This window comes from Calidris pugnax, unplaced genomic scaffold (assembly GCF_001431845.1).
Source record: "Calidris pugnax isolate Ruff unplaced genomic scaffold, ASM143184v1 scaffold54, whole genome shotgun sequence".
Classification (NCBI taxonomy): Eukaryota; Metazoa; Chordata; class Aves; order Charadriiformes; family Scolopacidae; genus Calidris; species Calidris pugnax.
This window is the reverse complement of record NW_015090864.1, coordinates 227005-246488: the sequence shown is the minus strand read 5'-3', so window position 1 is coordinate 246488 and position 19484 is coordinate 227005. Positions and strand designations below refer to the sequence as shown.

At 45.7% G+C, this 19484-nt stretch overlaps 1 protein-coding gene across 1 annotated transcript in view; it reads left to right on the top strand.

Moving 5' to 3' along the window:
• The window catches only part of PTH1R (parathyroid hormone 1 receptor), a 125091-nt gene that overhangs the window by 90414 nt on the left and 15193 nt on the right, over positions 1-19484 (top strand). Inside the window, exons 5-7 of the mRNA XM_014945122.1 lie at positions 9529-9623; positions 12001-12187; positions 14284-14437. Of these exons, the coding sequence (XP_014800608.1) occupies positions 9529-9623; positions 12001-12187; positions 14284-14437 (436 nt within the window). The remainder of the gene's footprint in view (positions 1-9528; positions 9624-12000; positions 12188-14283; positions 14438-19484) is intronic.

Sequence of the window (19484 nt, the reverse complement as noted above, 5' to 3'; positions counted from 1 at the left end):
GAAGTCATTATCTGCCCTGTCCCACCTCTCTCAGCCACCTCCTGAGGTGAGAGTCATCTGCTGCAGACCTCTCCATCCTGAGCAGGTCTCCTAGATTTCCCCTAGGGAAAGGTGGTCCTTTCTGTTAAAGGAAACAGCTAGTCCTGGCAGCTAGGACTTGGTCAAGGTAAATCAGCAGGGGAAAGGTAGAAAGAAGAAGAGGGTTGTCCACTTGTTACCAGTACAAGGAAGGAGTAGAGACCTTCCACACCCAGGATGGGAAAAAAGGCCAAAAGCAAAGTCTGTCCTGAGATTCATGTATTTGTCTTTGTTGGTGTCTCCTGAGTGTAGAGGTGGTCACTGCACAGACAGGAACTTGGACTCTGTTTCCTAACAGAGTGACATTAGATGAGGTGTCACGATGCAGAAGACTTCATTTTTATTCTCAACCTCTGTTCTTACTTGGAAAATTGCTGCTCCTCATCACTTCTCCTTTTATGAGCTGTTTTAATAAACCTTCCCAATATTATTATCCTCATTATTCTGTACACAAAGTTCAGTCATCTTCTGCCATGGGTTTTCTAATCCAGCTACACAGAGTTGAATTTAATGATATTAAGTGGGAAGACAAATTAAACCACCATCATTGTTCAGATTAAATGGGCAACATGGTATTGCCTAAATGATGCCCACCCAATGCAAATAACATCAGAAAAAATGGAAGTTTCCCCTAGCTTCGGAACTGTAGCTTGATTAAAAGTGATTTTCAACAGCATCTATTGATGATGATGATTATTATTAACCTTGTATTTGCCAGAGGTGGCTTTCCTCATGGTGATGCTGTTGAATGATGCTCTCATGTACTTGTTTCACTGTAGAGGTGGCTGCGTTTAAGTGACAAGTGAAGCAAGGCACATACATCCACTGCAGGTCTCTTGGGCCTTCTGGCATGAAAAGCACTCTAGAAATAAAAAAAGGAAAGGGATGACTTTTTTTTTTCTCAGTTGGGTGATGAGTTTCAGAGCACGATGCAGACCTCGTGTCTTTCACACCCAAACGTGGCTCCGAAGCGCTGGAATTAATAAACCTTCCTTTGATCTTTTTTTTTTTTTTTTTTTTCCTTGAAGTAAATATGTCAAGAGATGTCAGAATCAGGGAATTTGGCAAGATAGACTAGTCGCCTTTAGAGAGAGATTGTTTTCTATTATTATTTCCCCCCCCACCCCCGGGGAACAGCATCTTTGCGTCACCAGTAACAGCTGCATTTAACCAACGTTTTGAAAGGAGATGGTGGGCTGACTCCAAGTAGGACAGCATCCCAGCAGATGTAACCAGAGGAACTTTTAAGAAACTGTGCTATTAGAAAGAATTAGGGAAAAAAATGTCTGTCTGTGACTATATATATACCTCTCTGCATTGCTATCTCTAGAAATAAGCCTATATCTATAGATAGATAGATATATAAATTCACACACCTAAATAAACACCCACGTCCATGCACACACACACAAATATACACATATATATATATATATATGTCCATGTATGTTTGTTTAGGTGTGTAGTTTTCTCATTTTAGCCACCGTGGGATAATTATAAGATTGACCAAAACAGCAAACAGTGGGCCCCAGAGAAAGTTTGTGTCTTTCGCTACCTTTGCCTGAAGCGTCTAAAGAGGATTATTTCACACAGGGCAGCACAGAAACCGCTTTCTGAAATTAGCAAAATATGCTAAAGCCATCAGAGCCGGGAGAATTAACAGCTCGTAACTGCCCGGTGAGCAATTGCTCTTGGGCTGTTTTCTAAGGGAAAATTAGCACTGCTGAAGGAGGCTGGATTGACAGCCCCGAAGATTGATGCCCTCTCTTTAGCCAGGAGAGCAGGTGGGCTGCCCTTAGCTATTGAAGTGTGTTTCTCCAAACACCTTGCAGATAGCATTAATCTTGCTGTGAACAACCATGGGCTGGAGAAGACAGCTGTTTAGCAAGGTGTGGGAAGAAGTTTTCTGGAAAGGTGTCTTCAGCAGCACATCATGGGAAGATAAGATGGTTTTCTTTCTGCCTTTGGGCAGTAGCAAATGATAGAATTCATGGTGAAAGCCACCACTGCACCACAGTCTCTATATATTCTCTCCCATTCTGCTTTTAAGATTAGCCTTCACCAGCAGAGATGGTGGAAAATCTTGGTCCATACTGGCCATTGTCCTACAGGTTTCTTAGGTTCCCTTAAAACCACCAGTGAGGGTGACCTGTATTCTTGGAGCTCCTCCTTAATCTAAAAACATGGCACACATTAGAATTCCTGAAGCATTAGTAGACAGCTTTTTAGGCAATTTCTCTCAAAAAAAACCATAGTGGCTCTTTGACTATGGGCCCACTTCCCTCCCACACAGCCAGGCAATAGCAGCACCTTCAGCATGGTCCTTTTTCTGGTCACTTTTTCAGACATTGGCAGGAGTAATGGCATATTTTGCTCAATAAGTAGAAATTTCCTTCATTCCCTTCTCCCCAAAACCAACATTAAAACCAAACACATCCTTTTTTTTTAAAGCAGGTCAAGCCTATCCTGTTTTCAAGGATGAGCTTAAGGGTAAATGTGACCTACATCTACTGAAATTGTGGGGAAGGGGAATATGAGCCAGCAACTTGGGAGGTTAGCTCAGCTCGGAAACCACCAGCCTAGCAAGATGGACCATCCTAAGACCTAACCTCAGCCCACCAATCCTGTCTTGATCTGCTACTGCTTGTTTATATCATGGTGGTTTTTACTGCTTCTAGGGAAATCAGAGAGGCCTCGAGAATCCATCACATACCAAACACAATGGGAAAGGCACAGCATGTTGCAGGACTGCTTTATCTAAACTCCATTCTTCAAACCAAAAATCTTCTCTGCCTGGCCTTTGTTCTTGGAGCTCTCTGGGGCCCTTTTAAAAGCAAACAACTTTTGTGCAGCCTCAAACTGATGGCACAGAACATGTTTACACAGCGTATACTGAGTTATCCAGATGAAATGCCATCAAAGTGTCAGATATTTGCACCAGGAAAGATGGGCAGATGTTTTAAAGTACGTGTAGGAATTAAAAATGTGTCATCAAGATGTGTTCTTCATTCTTGCAAACAACCCTGTCACGCAGTCCTCATTTCATACTTACAGGTTAGGTCTAGTATGTTCCTGTACATGCTGCAGCACCTTCTAGTGTGCTGCTGATGATAATAATTTATACCTAAAGTCTGCTGGGAAAGTCTGATGGTTTATACCAGCAACATAATTATACTTCACATGAAAATGCAAGTTTCCTCATAACACAACACAATACACAGGGTCAGATATGGTCCCTGGAACCCTATATTTAGCCATTGCTGGCCCATGGTAGATGCTTAAGGGCAGTTTATGGAGGCTGGCAAGCAAAAAGTGCTCTTGTCCCTACTTACAGCCTCCCAAGAGCCTGCAACTTGTGGTCATAGGAGAGGGTTTGGAGAACTTTCTTCTATTAACGTGAACAGCAGATTTGGGGGACACTTTTTCTGTGGCCTCCCGGATTTCCTGTGGCTATGAATGCTGCAGAAAAACTGGGAATGACATGGAAAATTGGTACCATTCATGAATACAGCTCTGGGGCACCCAAAGAGCTCAGCTGACTTCTGAGACGTGGGTCTACTCCTACTCCTACTCTTTTCCTTTTTCCTTTTTTTTTTTTTTCATAGATAGTTCTGTAGAGCTGACCAACTCTCCAGCTCTGCTGACTGAAATTAAGGTGTCCAATTATTTTCCTGCACTTAGACACCTGGCACCACTGCCAGAAATGCATGTTGGAGATGCTTTACATCACCTATCGTATTAGGACAAGGTTGGCAGGTATCTCTGAAACCCATGCTCTTCTGGAGCAGCATCTGGGGTCCACGTGAGTAGTTTCAGGCATCTCAAGCAGCACTTAGTGCTTATGTGTAGGAAGCTGAATCTGAAGATCTCTCCTTGTTGCCTATCATGTGAATGTAGGCACTCAACACACATTGAGACGTACATTTGTACATTGAAATTGGGGTGTCTTAGTCCAAGAGCTGGCCCCAGTCACTCTCTAGATTGTGAGAACCTGAAGTGCTCAGCACCTCTATAGATGAGGGCAACAGAATTCCATAGCAAAAAGTCATGTTCAACACTCAGTGTTTTCCCTTAGGGTTTGGAAATCAGTGACTGTTTTGTGCCTTTTGCAAATATCCCTTCTCCCTGCCATTATGGGTTGGTTTTTTTTTAGTTGTATCTTTTATTGTAAAAAAAAGACAAGGAAAGCAGCGACTAGAGCTAGTGACAGAGGATTTCTGGCATTGCTTATCGTTCAAAGCAGTAAAATGCTTCCCCTGCTAATTTCAAACATGTCATTAGCAAGATCTGAATCAGCAACTTTGAAAAACTCTGCAGATACTTGATCTGGAAAGCCCTTACATGTGCTTCCATCCCCATATGCTGCTAATCCCACCCTTCAGCACAGCCTGCCAACCCCTCAAAAGACCACTGGATCCATTTCAGCTTCACAACCAAAATGTTGCAGAGTCTTGCTGTTGTCTCATAAAAGGGGGAAAGGGAAAGGATGAAAGGAGAAAGCTGGATACAGGGCACGGTGCAACGATATTCAGAATGGAATTTGCCACCAGTCATCTAGAAAATACACCTCTTGATCACCCACATCCATCCCTGTGATACTGGATGGAAAAAGGACACATGAACACCACAGTCCTGAAGGTTTCATCCAGTTGATGAAACATAGGTTATGTTTATGCCCAGAGTTAAATGAGATGTTCTAGGGTATATGATACAACCGCAAGGGAATTGCAGATGCAACATGGACCTACAGAAAACTCATTCCCTTCTGTAAAAGCACCTTGAAGCCAGACAGGACACTTGGGTGTCTAAAATGAGATGAAACACATGGAAGGACAACTGAAATGAATCATAAGGGTAGCAGAACCTCTTACCTGAGACTCAAATGGAAGGGACTTGCTATATAAATGTATACATCTCTATTTGAGCTAGTCATCCTGGACTCCTCTTGTGACAAACCAGTCAATGCAGCTGATGGGTGAGGGCACCATCCTATGATTAAAATGCTGGAGCATGTTCAGAGAAGGGCAACGGAGCTGGTGAGGGGTCTGGAGCACAAGTCTTGTGAGGAGCGGTTGAGGGAGCTGGGGGTGTTCAGCCTGGAGAAAAGGAGGCTGAGGGGAGACTTTTTCACTCTCTACAGCTCCCCGAAAGGAGGGTGTAGCCGGGGGGGGTCAGTCTCTTCCCCCAAGGAACAGGCAATAAGGTGAGAGGAAATGGCCTCAAGTTGTGCCAAGGGAGGTTTAGGATGGATATTAGGAAACATTTCTGCACTGAAAGGGTTTTTAAGCATTGGAAGAGGCTGCCCAGGGCAGTAGTGGAGTCACCATCCCTGAAGGTGTTTAAAGGACAGGTAGACTCATGCTGAGGGACATGGGTTAGTGGTGGTTTTGTCAGTGTTTGGTTGATGGTTGGACTAGATCATCTGAAAGGTCTCTTCCAACCCAGACAATTCTATGGTTCTATGATTCCATGAATTGCAGCCTAAAGCACCTCTTTCTTACTGCTGCTGGGATCTCAGGTGGCCAGCTCTGATGGAGCTATCCACACCATAGTCATCTATATTAGATTACCACACCTCCACTATGGCAAACTTCATGTACGTATAGTAGAATTTGGGGGAGCAGAAATGCTCTTCACACAGACTGTCCTACAGCTGCTTGCAATGCAAGAATAAAAGCACGGCTGTGGTTTCGCAATGGATGGGGCCTCAAAACCCCTCATCTGATGCTCTGATGCAGCTCTGAGCTGTTCTGCAGGGAAAGGCAGTTTTCCTCTGGATCCACCTCAATGCAAATGATCTCCCCGTTGGTGGAAGCGGACAAATTAGGAGTCCGGTTAAGCCCTAAGCACAGTATGAAAATGTAACAGCCAACTGCCCTGAGGGTCACACACCTGGAAGATGTCCAAACCACAGGGAGCGGGGAATGCGGGGACCCTCATGGGAGGGGTGCACATCCAGCCGGTGGATACCCGTGGTGGCTGGGTTGTGTTTATTTTGTTTTTAACACGCACTCTCTGAGTTCATGCAGAAGCCACCTCCAGCACTGTTTTGGTTTCCCCTTCTCCCAAAGCCACCGGGCTGCTGTGAAGTTTCTACCCAGAGGTCGGGCTGGTGGAAAGCTGAGATGCAAAAGGGAGCAGAGAGGAAGTTCTCCCACCAAACCAAGAGGGAGGGGGAAAGGGAGATCTTGTTACAGGTTCAGCATGCAGCACAGCTGAAATAGTACTTATATTTTTCATGGTTCGATGTATTGTCAGTCTCTGAGTTATGGCTGGAGTGAGGTCGGGAAGGCAGGATCAGGTGGACTAGCTCACTGCAGAAAGATCACTTCACCTGGTTATACAAGATAGTTGTCTGTGGTTTGGTGGGAGGTCTGCAATGTGTGAACCAGAGAAGAGGAGGGCAAGTGGGGCAGTGCAATGCCTGAGAGCACCATGGAGCATGTCCTGGAGAGGATACACGGTGCGTGACTTGATGGGAAGTCATTTCACCAACCTCCAAGCCAGCTCAGCCACATCAGGGGGGCCTCATCCTGCCCAGAACCCTCCAGGAGCAACCATGACTGACTCAACCAAGTGAAAGGAAGGCCTCCAGGTCATTCTTCTGCCTGCCCTGTTAGCAGGGGTGGGGGATAAATTGGGTACTCCTTAGGGAGATGGCAGATGCAAGAAGCACAGGAAAGCTCTAAGAGATGGGGATCAGACCCATCCCACACCTTCCCCATCATTATCTCATCCTAGCAGGGCATGAGATGGAGTAGGCAGAGGGCAACATGCAAGGATGCCAGTTTTGAGACTGATGTTCCCTAATCTTGGCACTGTATTGTGACTTTTACAATATTTTGCTGATAATCCCAGCCCCTGGAATCTTAGATAATGAGGTTTCGTCCTTCTGGTTGTCCTTTAGCTTTTTTTCAGATTTTCTTTTTTTCAGTGTGTATGTCAACAGTTGAAACTCTGAAGAATTACTACAGGATTCAAATTAAATGACACTGGTTGAAATATCACACCTTTTAAAGCAGGGTCTCATGGCGTGGCCAGGTTTTTACAGGGTGGTTTGCCTCTTCCAGCAGGTCAGTGGATGACCAGTGATGGTCAGTCCATCTTCAGGGTGGATCTGTAAGAGATATTAGGGGGAGCTCCTGCTGTGAAGGGATGGTCTAGTGAGTAGTGCACTGCATTGAGACTATGGACATCCAGGTTGTGTCCATGGCTTGGCCACGCATGACCTTTGTGGTCTTCTGTGAATTATTTAAACTCCCATCCATCTCAGCTCCAGAAAGAGGATTCTCAGACCACAGAGGTGGTTGTTTCAGCTGGTGGATGACTCAATATTTTGTTACCTGGAGGACCTTTCCTGATTCAGCATTGCGGTTTCCACTGAGCTGGGACCTCCCTTGTGCTAGGAGATGAGTGAGACCTGGAATTGCCTTTTGAGCTTTTTTTTTTCCTCCTGGGTAAATCCAGGTCTCACCATTCCTGAGGACAAACACTCCTGGGAACTAACGAGAATGAGCTGCCCTTCCACGGGCTGCCCTGTGGAGCCTTTTGGAGAATCTCAACCTTTTGCTACCTGGAATTGCCTTTTGAGCTTTTTTTTTTCCTCCTGGGTAAATCCAGGTCTCACCATTCCTGAGGACAAACACTCCTGGGAACTAACGAGAATGAGCTGCCCTTCCACGGGCTGCCCCATGGAGCCTTTTGGAGAATCTCAACCTTTTGCTCCTGAGGCTTTCCCCAAAGGACCTAAGCACCCCATACCAAAAAAAAAAAATTACCTTCCCTGAATCCCATGGTGACAGTGGGTAAGATTTGTGGCACCTCTGTCTGCAAACGAGCACACCAGCGTGCATGCATGCATGCATGTGTATGTCTTGGCAGTTCTGACTCAACATCCTTTCAAAAAGAGGCCCTGTGGTTAATCAGAGGAATTAACCACAGCCTCCGAAAATGTCCTGCCAGCCAATGAGCAGGCCCTTCCCAAGGCCATTGCTACTACAACGGTGTCGTTGTCCGATAGGAACGTGGATCTTTCCGGTGAAATTTCTGAATGGGGCTCAGGGAGGCTTTTGTTCAGGCTGAGCATAGTAACGCCTCACAACTGCCGAATTACCATGAATCCTAAACTTGGAGTAGAATTTTTAATTCTTTTTTTTTTTTTTTTTAATTTTTACCATGGAGGCAAATGTTTTCGGGCTCAAAGAGAATTCCAGCTTGGCAGTGGGAAGAACGCACCAAGCTTTGAAGGGAAGGAGCTTATTTTTTTCCCCAAAAAAAACCTCTCAAATCTGCTCACATTGGCTTTTTAGTGCCTGCTGCCCCCACAGATATACAGAGAGATATATATAAATACGCACATACACACACGCTACATTAATATTGGCAAGCGCGCCGCTCGACCGATGGAAACCGCAGAGAAACATTCACATATCTGGGGATTCTGATGTAATAGGGCTGAGGTTTCACATTCCAGGACAGCATTTCTAGCCCTCAAATCAAAATCAGAGCTGTCATTCAGAGCCCAGCGTTACTAATGTTATTGCAACCCAGCGGGTGGGGTGAGGGAAAGGCGGGAGGCAGGGGAGGAGGGAGCCAGGAGAAAGATGCTGAATCGGTTGGTTTCTTCAGGGTTTATTTCTAATTTCAGACGTTGAAAGGCAGTAGAAGCTAGGATGGTGGCAGGCATTTTAACCCTTTTCAGGCAGACATTCAGTGATCCCTGAGTTAAGCTGTGTGCCCCAGCACAGGATGAAGAAAAGCATCTCACTATTTAATGGAAAGCTCAGGGTTTCTAAGCCCAACTCTAAAACATAGAGGTCCAAGAGAACTAAAACCTAATTACTAAGAGCTCTCCTGTGACAGGACGTTTTCCAATGGGACTTTGGCAAGCTAAAGTTGTGTCTGGGTTGGATAACTACAGTCATAGGCTGATTTTGATTTTAACAATGAAAAATAAATGCAGGTGATTTCTTCTCATATCCTGCAGCCAAAGTATATCCTCCCCATGTCTTCTGTGGTGGGTTGATGCTCCATCAACCTGGACATCAGTCATTCAGCAATGGTATGGCATAGCCTTATGGTTAAATTTTACCGTTCCAGCAAAAATCCCGGGTCAGCAGGCATTTTGTTGAAGCAAAAGTGATCTCTGGATTTGGCTGAGAGTTTGTAAAGCGCTTTGGGTTCCTTTGGGATGAAAATGCTGCAAAACTCCCAGGCATGGGAATAACCCAACTCCATCACCAGTCCCTTGCAAAAATCCCAACTCGCCCCATTCCTTAGGAAGGATGAATACCTTTTTCCAAGCAAAAAGGGGACAACAAGTGTGACTGCCAAAGGTTCCCCAGGCCCAGAGCAGATATGATGGCCTGAATCTCTGTGCTGCTACCACGGTTGTGTTACAGTAGGACGCGTTCTAATGTGACGCTATTTTTTCCATCATTTGTACTGCAGGAGGTCTTTGATCGCCTCTATTTGATTTATACTGTTGGATACTCCATCTCTCTGGGATCCCTCACAGTTGCTGTCCTTATCCTGGGATACTTCAGGTAGGCGGCTCTGTTTCTACCTAAGCAAGTTGTCATTAGACTGGAAAAGCCTCGGGCTTTCCTAAAGGATAAAACTTGGGGTGGCATGTGCTTCTTCAGCAAGCCACGAGATGTTACACCTCTGCTTTGGGCTGTGTTAGTGACACTTAGGTCAAACCTCTTGGGGGATGGCGGGTGGGATGTCTGAACTTCTTCCGCTTGCCTGCAATGGAGTTTTCTACACCCTCTTTGTAGCAAAGGGGAAGAGAGACACCTCCAGGAAGATGTTTCCCTCCCTTGGAAGACTATCTAGGGTTTTCTGTCCCTATTACTTACCCCTTGAGATCATTGGCTTAGATTTAGATGGCTAACTTTTAGATAGCTAAGGTTTCCTCAGGGAAATTCCACTCTAAACTCAAATATTCATAAAGGATAGACCAGTTGAAGGCGACCAAAACCATGTTAAAGTGTCATACTGACTTCTCCAATCTCCCCATGCTTCTGCTGTGCCTAGGGGTCCCAAAATGACCCTCACCCTCCTAAATCTGGTTGTCTGCCTTCACTTTCCACCACCCTGGCTGAGGGATATAGACCCCTAAATGCCATTTGGAACCCTTGCCATCCATTCCTCAGACCTGGATGTTGCATTTCCTCTCTGCTGTAGAGACCAGGGGAGGGGAGGGATAGAAGGTGTCACTCACAGCTAGAAGTTTGTCCTTGGGGAAACCATACCTGGTGAGGTGCAGATAGAGCAGAGTGCTGAGCCCTGATCCCTGAGCTCCAGATTTGCTTCCCTTTGGTGGTTCATAGTGGAAGGAAATTCTCTACACAGAAATGTGTAGTGTCTAGAGTTGGACTTAGCATCTCCCACCATGCGAGCTTGAGATAAACTCCAGACACACACCACTGGGAATAAAATGTGTGTCCTTCAGTTCTAAAAGTGCTCAGACCTCTCTGCAGTGAGCAAAAGGAGGTCAGTGGGATTTGCCTGGATAACAGAGCATCCCAGCACCCAAATCTGTGACACACACAAGCCAAAGGGGACTGCAGACCCCTCCTGGAGGCACTTCACATGATGTAGTCCCAGAAGCCATCCCTGTCACCACTCCCCTGTCCTCTCAACCCTTTCCCTCCTGTTTCATTTCCCACTGGACACCGGCAAGGCTGTTAAAATACTTAATATCCGTCAATGCAAGAAGACTCCTAGTTTCAGTAGACGTCCTCTCTCTTTCTTCAGGTAGTCAGAGCACTTCACTTACAGCCCAGACAACATGGGCGACTGTGGTAGGGCGTCTTTGCCCCAAAGATCAAAGCAGCAGTGGGGACCAAGCCAGATTTTATTCCAGATAACACATAATCCAGAGATTCACTGACTACATTTTGAAATTCCAGATAACACATAATCCAGAGATTCACTGGATTCACTGCAGGCACCAAAGCTCATCTAAATTTATACCTCAGCAGTTCCACTTGGCGTAATTTGTATTATAATAGCACAGGAAACAACAGTTATTACTGTCACGATCTCCTCCAAAGGAGAAGAAAACCCACAGCTTATATTTTTTATTTCCATTATTGGAGCTGGGGATTTAAGAGAGTATAAATCCATCCATAAATTCATGCATGGCTCGCCAGGCGACAGAGCTAGAGAGGACAGAAAGGGACTCCAACAGTCAGGTAGTTGCTTCTTCTCCCCAAAGGCATGATCACTGTTTCTGAAACACACCTCGTAGATATGAGTCTAACCCATTCACTTCTTACCATCCAGCTTTTCGCCCAAAAAAGGATCTTAAAGCGCTTTACAATCAGCATTTGTGGGGTCATTGCTGCCATTGCTGGGGTGGAGCCCAGAAACTGCTCAAGGTGACCAAGCAAAGGACAGTGTCTCTAATGGCAGAGAAAACAGCCCAGCAGACTGTAGTTACCGCTATGGTTGCTACTAAATTTGGAGTGAGGACAAAGATTAGCAGTTTACAAGAACCTCTGCAAGGTTTTTAGTGACCATGGGGCTTTTGTAGCCCATTTCCTCTGTGCAAATGCAGATAAATGCAGGGTTTTGCTTTGAGATGGGCAACATTTGTTGGAGGGATGGATCTACCGGTGAAAGGGACACACACAAGGGTACACACTTTAGTATCAGTGCATGTGTCCTGCCTTCTGTCTGTGCACCTTGGAAAATAACTGCGTGTCTGATGGACACCCGTTGCATGGGCGCTGAACACCACGGAGGTGGTCACCACACACATACACTGCACACTGGATGCACTCTCACTGCACACACCCCATGGTGGCACAGTGCTGATGAGAGGAGCTGGGACTTTTCAGAAGCAGTGGTGATCCTGTGTCCATCCAACAGAAGGGCTAAACTACTCCAACTCTTCTCTGTCTCCTCCTCCAGACGTTTGCACTGCACTAGAAACTACATCCACATGCACCTGTTTGTCTCCTTCATGCTGAGGGCCATGAGCATCTTCGTGAAGGACGCGGTCTTGTACTCGGGGTCGGCTTTGGAGGAGATGGAACGGATCTCAGAGGAAGACTTGAAATCCATCACTGAAGCACCTCCAGCAGATAAATCACAGTTTGTGAGTATCACCAGCCTTCGTGCCTCTGTCCTCTCTGTTCAACTCCACACATTTTTCAGGGGGGATTTTCCACCCTACTGTGGGACACCACCTCCCCTCCCTTTCCTCACCCGCCACAGCCTCTTCCCATTCCTTCCCACTCCCTCTCCATCCACTGTCCCAGAGGGACTTCCCAGTCCCAGAGCTAAGAAACAGCTGTTCCCCAGGGCAGTTAAAATCAAGGTTGATCTTTTGGTTCCCATCTACAACTACTACTTTTAACATTCTCCTGATGGCCCCTGGAGCGTATGGCTCTGGAAACTCCTCCCAGCACAAGGCACATCAGTGCTTGCATGTAACTTCTCCCACCACAATGTGCAACTGGCTGATTTTTCCACTTGGACTTTCTCTCTGTGTGACCCATGGAGGTATCACTGTGCTGTAACATCTGTGTCATCAAACTGACAGCCCAGAGGTAGCAAAGCCACAGTTCAACGTGTCTTGGGAAGCTCTCAGCCCTGGCACCAGAGCCAGAGCAGAGGTAGCTTCTCAGGAAGAAGGTCAGCAGTAGACATCCTATCTCACCGTAATTTTGCAGCAAACCACTTCTGGTTCCTCCTGTTGTGACTTATCACTCCCATCTCTGAACAAAAGACATTTTACAAAGGACAATGGTGGGATTATGCCCTGTCATAAGAAAGGGTCGGGTTCATCTGCAAAAAATAGATGTCTACAAGGTGTCTCATCACCTCAGGTTCCATCTCTGGTCAGCTGAGATGAGGGTATGATGAATCACATCCTAAAATAAAAGTCAAACTGAGGTCAGGTAAACTTGACTCTAGAAGTAGATGTTTCTTTTCACTACATAGAAAGCTCAGATGGCAATATCTACGTTGTCCATGTGGGTGGGAGGGATGAAGCCCATGCTCAGCTTTCAAAGTCATTCCCACCTGCTGAAGCTCTTTGCTCTCCTTTCATCAGATTTCCCGTGGTGAAGCCTAGGTATGACAGCTCACCATCCACAAATTGTTGCATGGTGCAGAGGCAGAGGAGGTAGATTTTGGCATCTAAGATCAAGAGTTACTGTCAATGCACACAAAAAATTTGAGGTAGCTCAAGCATCCCAGTGGAATGGCTCTCACAATGTGACAACAAACTTTCTGCCCATGGATTCATTCAGCTTCTCAAGTCTTCCCCAGCTTGTGCTGCTACCAGGGACCTGGCCACCAATACCCCTGCACAAAATCAGCAGATATTAAGTGTCCCACTGTGTGTTCAATTCCCCCCAAATGGAAATTTGCTATCATGTTTTCTTTCCCTTTTAGAGAGTTTTAATTAATTTTCGAGTCTCTGGCTGGAGCACTCAGCACACTTCAAAACACTCCTTTTTTGGAAAGAACACAGAATGTTTTACTGCATTGTTTTCTGTTTCTCCTTGGACTGGACTCATTATAAGGAATAATTGGGATAATATATTGCACTCTTTGAATATTAGCGATTTAATGGCATTTTCCATTCTGCTGAATTGAAAGGCAAACAAGTGATGAAGGTGAAAATTAATGTATTTCTTTTGTTTCTGCGGGAAGTGGGAGCTTTTCAATTATTGCCTGATGCTCCCTGTGTGTGGGTAGATGGTGTTTTTCTGTAAATATTGCAATTATTATTAAACCTGGATGGGGATTTTTTTAATTGATCTTCCTTCTGCTCTAACTCACTTTGTCTGTAAAAGAAAATGGGTAAAAATATGTCCATATTTTATATATATACATATATATGTATATAATATGTGCATATTCATTTTGTTTGGCAAAGGATTAGCATAACAGCTGTGCCAGGATAAAATTTGACCTTTTTTTTACAAGGTCACCTTGTAAATCTTCCAGATCACCTGCTATCAGAGACACGATGTCAGGCTGAGGGAAGGTGTTCTTCTCAATTCATCTCTTCTGTTCTTGCACAGATTTTTCTTGTAAAAGCCTTCAACAGAATATACAGATTTACTTTTTTCCTTTCTCCATCTTGTTTTGCAGCCCATCTTGGTAAATTATTGCATTATGTAGAACAAGAGTTTCACATCATGTTCCTCACATAACCCTGTCTTTCTGTGGTCGTTGCAGGTGGGCTGTAAAGTAGCGGTCACCTTCTTCCTCTACTTCCTGGCAACCAATTACTACTGGATTCTGGTGGAAGGGCTCTATCTCCACAGCCTCATCTTCATGGCATTTTTCTCAGAGAAGAAGTATCTTTGGGGATTCACATTATTTGGCTGGGGTAAGTCACGGATGCTCCTAAAGTTGATCTGTAAGAAGCCTGTTGGAGGTGGTCTTTGAAGCAGATAGTGCATATACATAAATAGAGGAGGGGGGACAGACACAGGGTGAGTGTCAGAGACACAGTAGCTCTTGCAAGGATGAGTTGGCTCTCTTGTGAATCACAGTGAAGGGACCTCTGGAGATCATCTAGTCTAACTCCTCTACCAGAGCAGGGTCACCTAAAGCAAGTTGCACAGGAACATGTCCAGGTGGGCTTGGAATGTTTCCAGAGACAGAGACTCCACCACCTCTCTGGGCAGCCTGTTCCAGGGCTCTGCCACCCTCAAAGGAAAGAAGTTCCTCCTCATGTTGAGATGGAACTTTCTATATTCAAGTTTGTGCCTGTTCCCTCTTGTCCTGTCCCTGGGCACCACTGAAAAAAGACTGGCCCCATCCTCCTGACACCCACCCTTGAAGTATTGATAAGCATTGATCAGATCCCCCCTCAGTCTTCTCTTCTCCAGACTAAAAACCCTCAAGTCCCTCAGCTTTTCTTCACCAGAGAGATGTTCTAGTCCCCTCATCATTTTTGTAACCCTGAAGCCTTTATAATTTCTAAATTGTGGTATTTACACTGGAGCACTTCCAGGATCTCTGGAAGGATCAGCCCAGGCTTGGAGAGACAAGACATCTTGCCATCCTTCCAGGGCAGCAGATGTGTGCATGTGACAGCTGACTTGAGTGCATCCTCTGAGTTATCCCCATCTCTGCCAAGTGTCTCCTGCTGAGAAACAGGAGTTGGGCTGGAGAGGCGGAAAGTTGCACGAGGCTGTGAACATCTGCTCCTAACTGCAGATCTCAGCTCTCATTTCCTTCCCACCTCACATCTCAGTTGCTTTAAAAAGCTCCTGAGGTTTCATGAGTGTTGGAGCAGTGGTAGAAACCTGCAATTTGTGGGGAAGCCTTTTTCCCCCCCCCCTTTTCTTTTAACTTGGGCATCTTTTTCCTGGAGGAAGGAGAAAGGGGTGGGATGTGGGTGTGGGGAGGGTGCTTATTACTGGGAGGCGTTGTGGGCGCACACCATTTCAGAGGAGAATGTGCTTTCTGTTCAATTCTGGCATTAGCTTTGGTTTGCAAGGACTTATGAGGTGCTGGGAGGCTGAGGACAATAAAACAACTGCTCACAGTTGTTTGAAGGTTGTGGACTGTAAGGTAGAACAGGAAACGTATTAGATGATCCTCGAGGACATAACTAAGAATAATGGGGTGTAGGTCTACAAAGGAGCTTACAGCAGAAGAAACCTGTTCAGAGGTGTCTACGGTTACCTCAAAACTGTATGCCCCAGGACCACTTCCCAGTTTCCAAGTCCAAAATGCACCTGGCTACATCCTGACTGCATTTTAGGACAAGATTAATGCGTGCATCACACCATCCCCATTCCAGCACATGGTTTCCTCTGGAAGGAAAACAACATCTCTAACAGTGGAGCTCTGAGCAAGCCAGATAGTGCAGATCTGAGTTTATGGAGGACTGTGGGGGTTTTGTGCTTCATGAGAGCAAGGAAGGGATTCACTAGTCCAGGGCAGTCCAACCCACAAGACTCTTTCACATTTCTCTTTCCCCACTGTGGTTATGGGAGAGGAGGGACCCACAAGTTCCTTGCTAACGCTGTATTCAACTGGTGCTGGTGCTGCCACATAGACTCAGAGAATGGTTTGGGTTGGAAGAGACCTTAAAGGTCCCTTGATGAAGATGAGAGAGGTTGGAAGGGACCTTAAAGGTCATCAGGTTTCAACCTCCAACTTGATGAAGCTGAGAGGTGTAAATTTCAGTCCTAAAGTGGGCATCCATCTCTCAGGCAAAGTCTAGTCCCAGCCAGCTGGTAGGTTTTGGGGACAATAAATAAATGAGGAGGGATACTCTGGGGAGAGGGCATTTCTTGCTTCAGCTTCTGCGAGTCAGAGAGGACCTTGGATGTCACCTGTTTTTTAAAATAAGTGAGCAAAAAGAAAACGCAACCCAAACCCCACCCTCTTCCAAACCTTCAAGCTACAAAATTTGGTTCTCAGAAAATGCCACTAAACTGTCCAGAGCAGACTTAGAGAAGCAATTCCCCGGAGCAAATTCGGGAAAGAGCGGGAAGCAGTTGAAAAATAATGCCATATGTTAAACAAGAAAAACCAACTTGATGCTGCTCGTAATGCAGCCAAAGGAAAACAGTCTAACAGGCATGGGTTCCTCTCATTAATTCTCCCAACCGCTGCCAGAGTATAATCATTTTATCAGAGCAACCACAAAGCTGAAGTCACACCTGTCACAACACCAATCATCCAAGAGTCTGAGGCTGCTCAATTTAAATTCCTCTGGAATGAGAACACAGGATCCCTCCAGTTGCATTTGTTTTTGCTTTGTTTTGATTAGCATGATAATGTACACACACACCCCCGTACAGACGTATTGCTTTGATAGCTTTTGGGCACTGGAAAGGGCAACTCAATCCAAGACCCACTGGAGTCAGTGGAAAAACTCCAGTTCCCTGCAGTGGGCACTGGATCCTGCCCATACCACAGCAATGAATGACAGGGAATCAGCGATAAATAATTGTGACATTTCACATAGGTAGAGAAAAGACAAGTTTACCCCAAAAGCTGGGATTTATTTTTTTTTTATTTATTTTTTTTATTTGCTTGTTGACTAAAAACCAACAAATAGCAGTGGATTTATCCTGCCTGGAAATTTCCAAGGTGGGGATAGGGAGCAAAAATCACCTTACAACATCTTATTTTCAGACTACGAAGGAAACCAGGACATATAGCTCCTTTCAAACCCCATCCTCACTGGCACTGGGGAACGCAGCTCCACGAAAATCCACAGCACCCTTCTTGCAAAGGAGACACTGATGACAGAAAGGAACTTGTGCCTTGCCAGCACCCAAAATAAATAAATAAATAATGAGATTATGGGCAACAATAAATTCCCCAGCAGACTTCAAGTTCCCTGCAGCTGTTTTATGAAGGAAGTCTAAGAAGCATGACCAATAGCTAGAAAACCCAAGCTGATTCCACTGGCATTTTTCCTTCACACCACGTTAATTTCCTCCCCCCCCCCCTCCCCGGGCTGGACTGCACTGGCTTTCAGCTAAGGTGCAAATGAGGATTGTGGGGAGACCTGGAAAAGGCCAAATAGATCGACGTGTTACTGTTAGAGGTGCTCAGGTCCAAAAACCCATGATGGTGAGCACTGTATGTTTACCCAAGCAGAAATCATCCTTGCTTGAAAGAATTTGTGTCTAACAGGACAGGAGGCATAAGAGGGTATTATTAACCCCATATAATATTAGGAAACTATGACACGGAGGGACTGAAAAAACACAGGTATTGTTCCTCAGAAAAGTTTTCAAAGAGCAGGGGCCCAAGACCCTCCAGGACTTCTCCAGACCTTCATAAGGTCTTTATTCATGAATTTTCTTCTAGCAGTCTCCTTGCTAAGTCGCCTTAGTGAGCTCTTACTCACAGCTTCGACACGTGCCTGAAAGCCCCTTTTCCAACTGCTGGGAGACACTTACACAAGAAAAGCCACAGAGGAGAGCAGGGAGTTGGGATGAGGTGGTGGCCACCAGACTTTGCCCAGCTTGAGGTTTGCTGGGGGAGATACCTGACTTTATAGCACCTGCATTGTACACACTGTGTGTATGGACTGGAAATGCACAGCGCATACAATGTGGATTCTGTAGAAGTCACTCACACCATCGCCGCCCGGTGGGGTTCTGTCCGGCGTCACACCGGTCGTGCACGTGGGGTACATACGTGCCAGGGGGAGGTCACACATGCATCCATCTGTCCGTGCCCAAAGCCAGCCAGGAGATCACAGGCTTTTTGGAGGCTCATTTCCCTTTCTCTGAGGGGTTGTCCAGATGTATTTAATCACATATGACCTTCCTGCTCACAGAGATGCATCCTCTTGGGTGTCTTGCTGTTGGTGGAGATCTTTGGATGTCTAACTTTGAGGACCTCAAAGGAAAAATTAGGAAAAATTTTTTCACTGAAAGGGTTCTCAGGCATTGGAATGGGCTGCCCAGGGAGGTGGTTGAGGCCCCATCCCTGGAGGTGTTCAAAAGCCGGGTTGATGTAGTGCTGGGAGGTCTGGTTTAGTGATGATGCTCCTTGTTTGTTGTGTGGGTGTCTATTTTTGTCAGTGAGGTTGACGGTTGGACAAGATGATCTTTAAGGTCCCTTCCAATCTAGAAGATTCGGTGATTCTGTGACCTCGGTGCTGACTTTTGGGCTGATGGTTCTCCCATCGATGGGCACTGATAGCACTCAGCAGGAGGGATTGTCAATCTTGGGGCATCACAGACCAGGACTCTGAAGTGGAGACACCAAAAAGTCAGTCATCACCCTCAGAAATTAAAAGAGACGCTGGAGGCAGAGCTAAGACTTCTGACTCTTCACATTGAGAGAATAACTTACTGGAGTGGGAGGAAAACAATGAACTCTAGAAATTGCCTGATGGCCAAAACATTCCTTGTTACGTTGATGTAGAATCTAAAAACGAGGCAGAGAAAAGGGAGGGGGAGCACTCATACCGCTTTCTGACAATTTCAGAACATTTATGATTGTTCACTTTGCAAAAAACCGAACGATGTCGGAGACACAGAAAGACAAATGTAGCAATAAAACTGGTGCCAGGAATTTGCTTTGTGTGTTTTGCAGAAGGTGTCAAAGACACCCTTTCCCTAAGCTTGCCTGAACCGAACAAGGCAGTGGCGCACAGGGCACAATAAATCCACACATATGGAAATTTTTAGGTATAATTATTTCCCTTGTGTATTTTATTGTTGCTAGGAACCTCCAGCACAGCACAGGATTAGTATGAATGGGAACAGTGTCTTTTCAGAAGTACAGGACATGCCAGGGAGGAACAAGTACATGTCAAATGCATCTAAAGCTCTGAAACAATCCACCTCCCAAGCTTAGACCTGCACAATAGTGGGTGAACACCCAGCACCTCGCAGGCAGGCAGCAGGCATCTGAACTTTGCAACACGACCAGTTTCTTCCTTGATA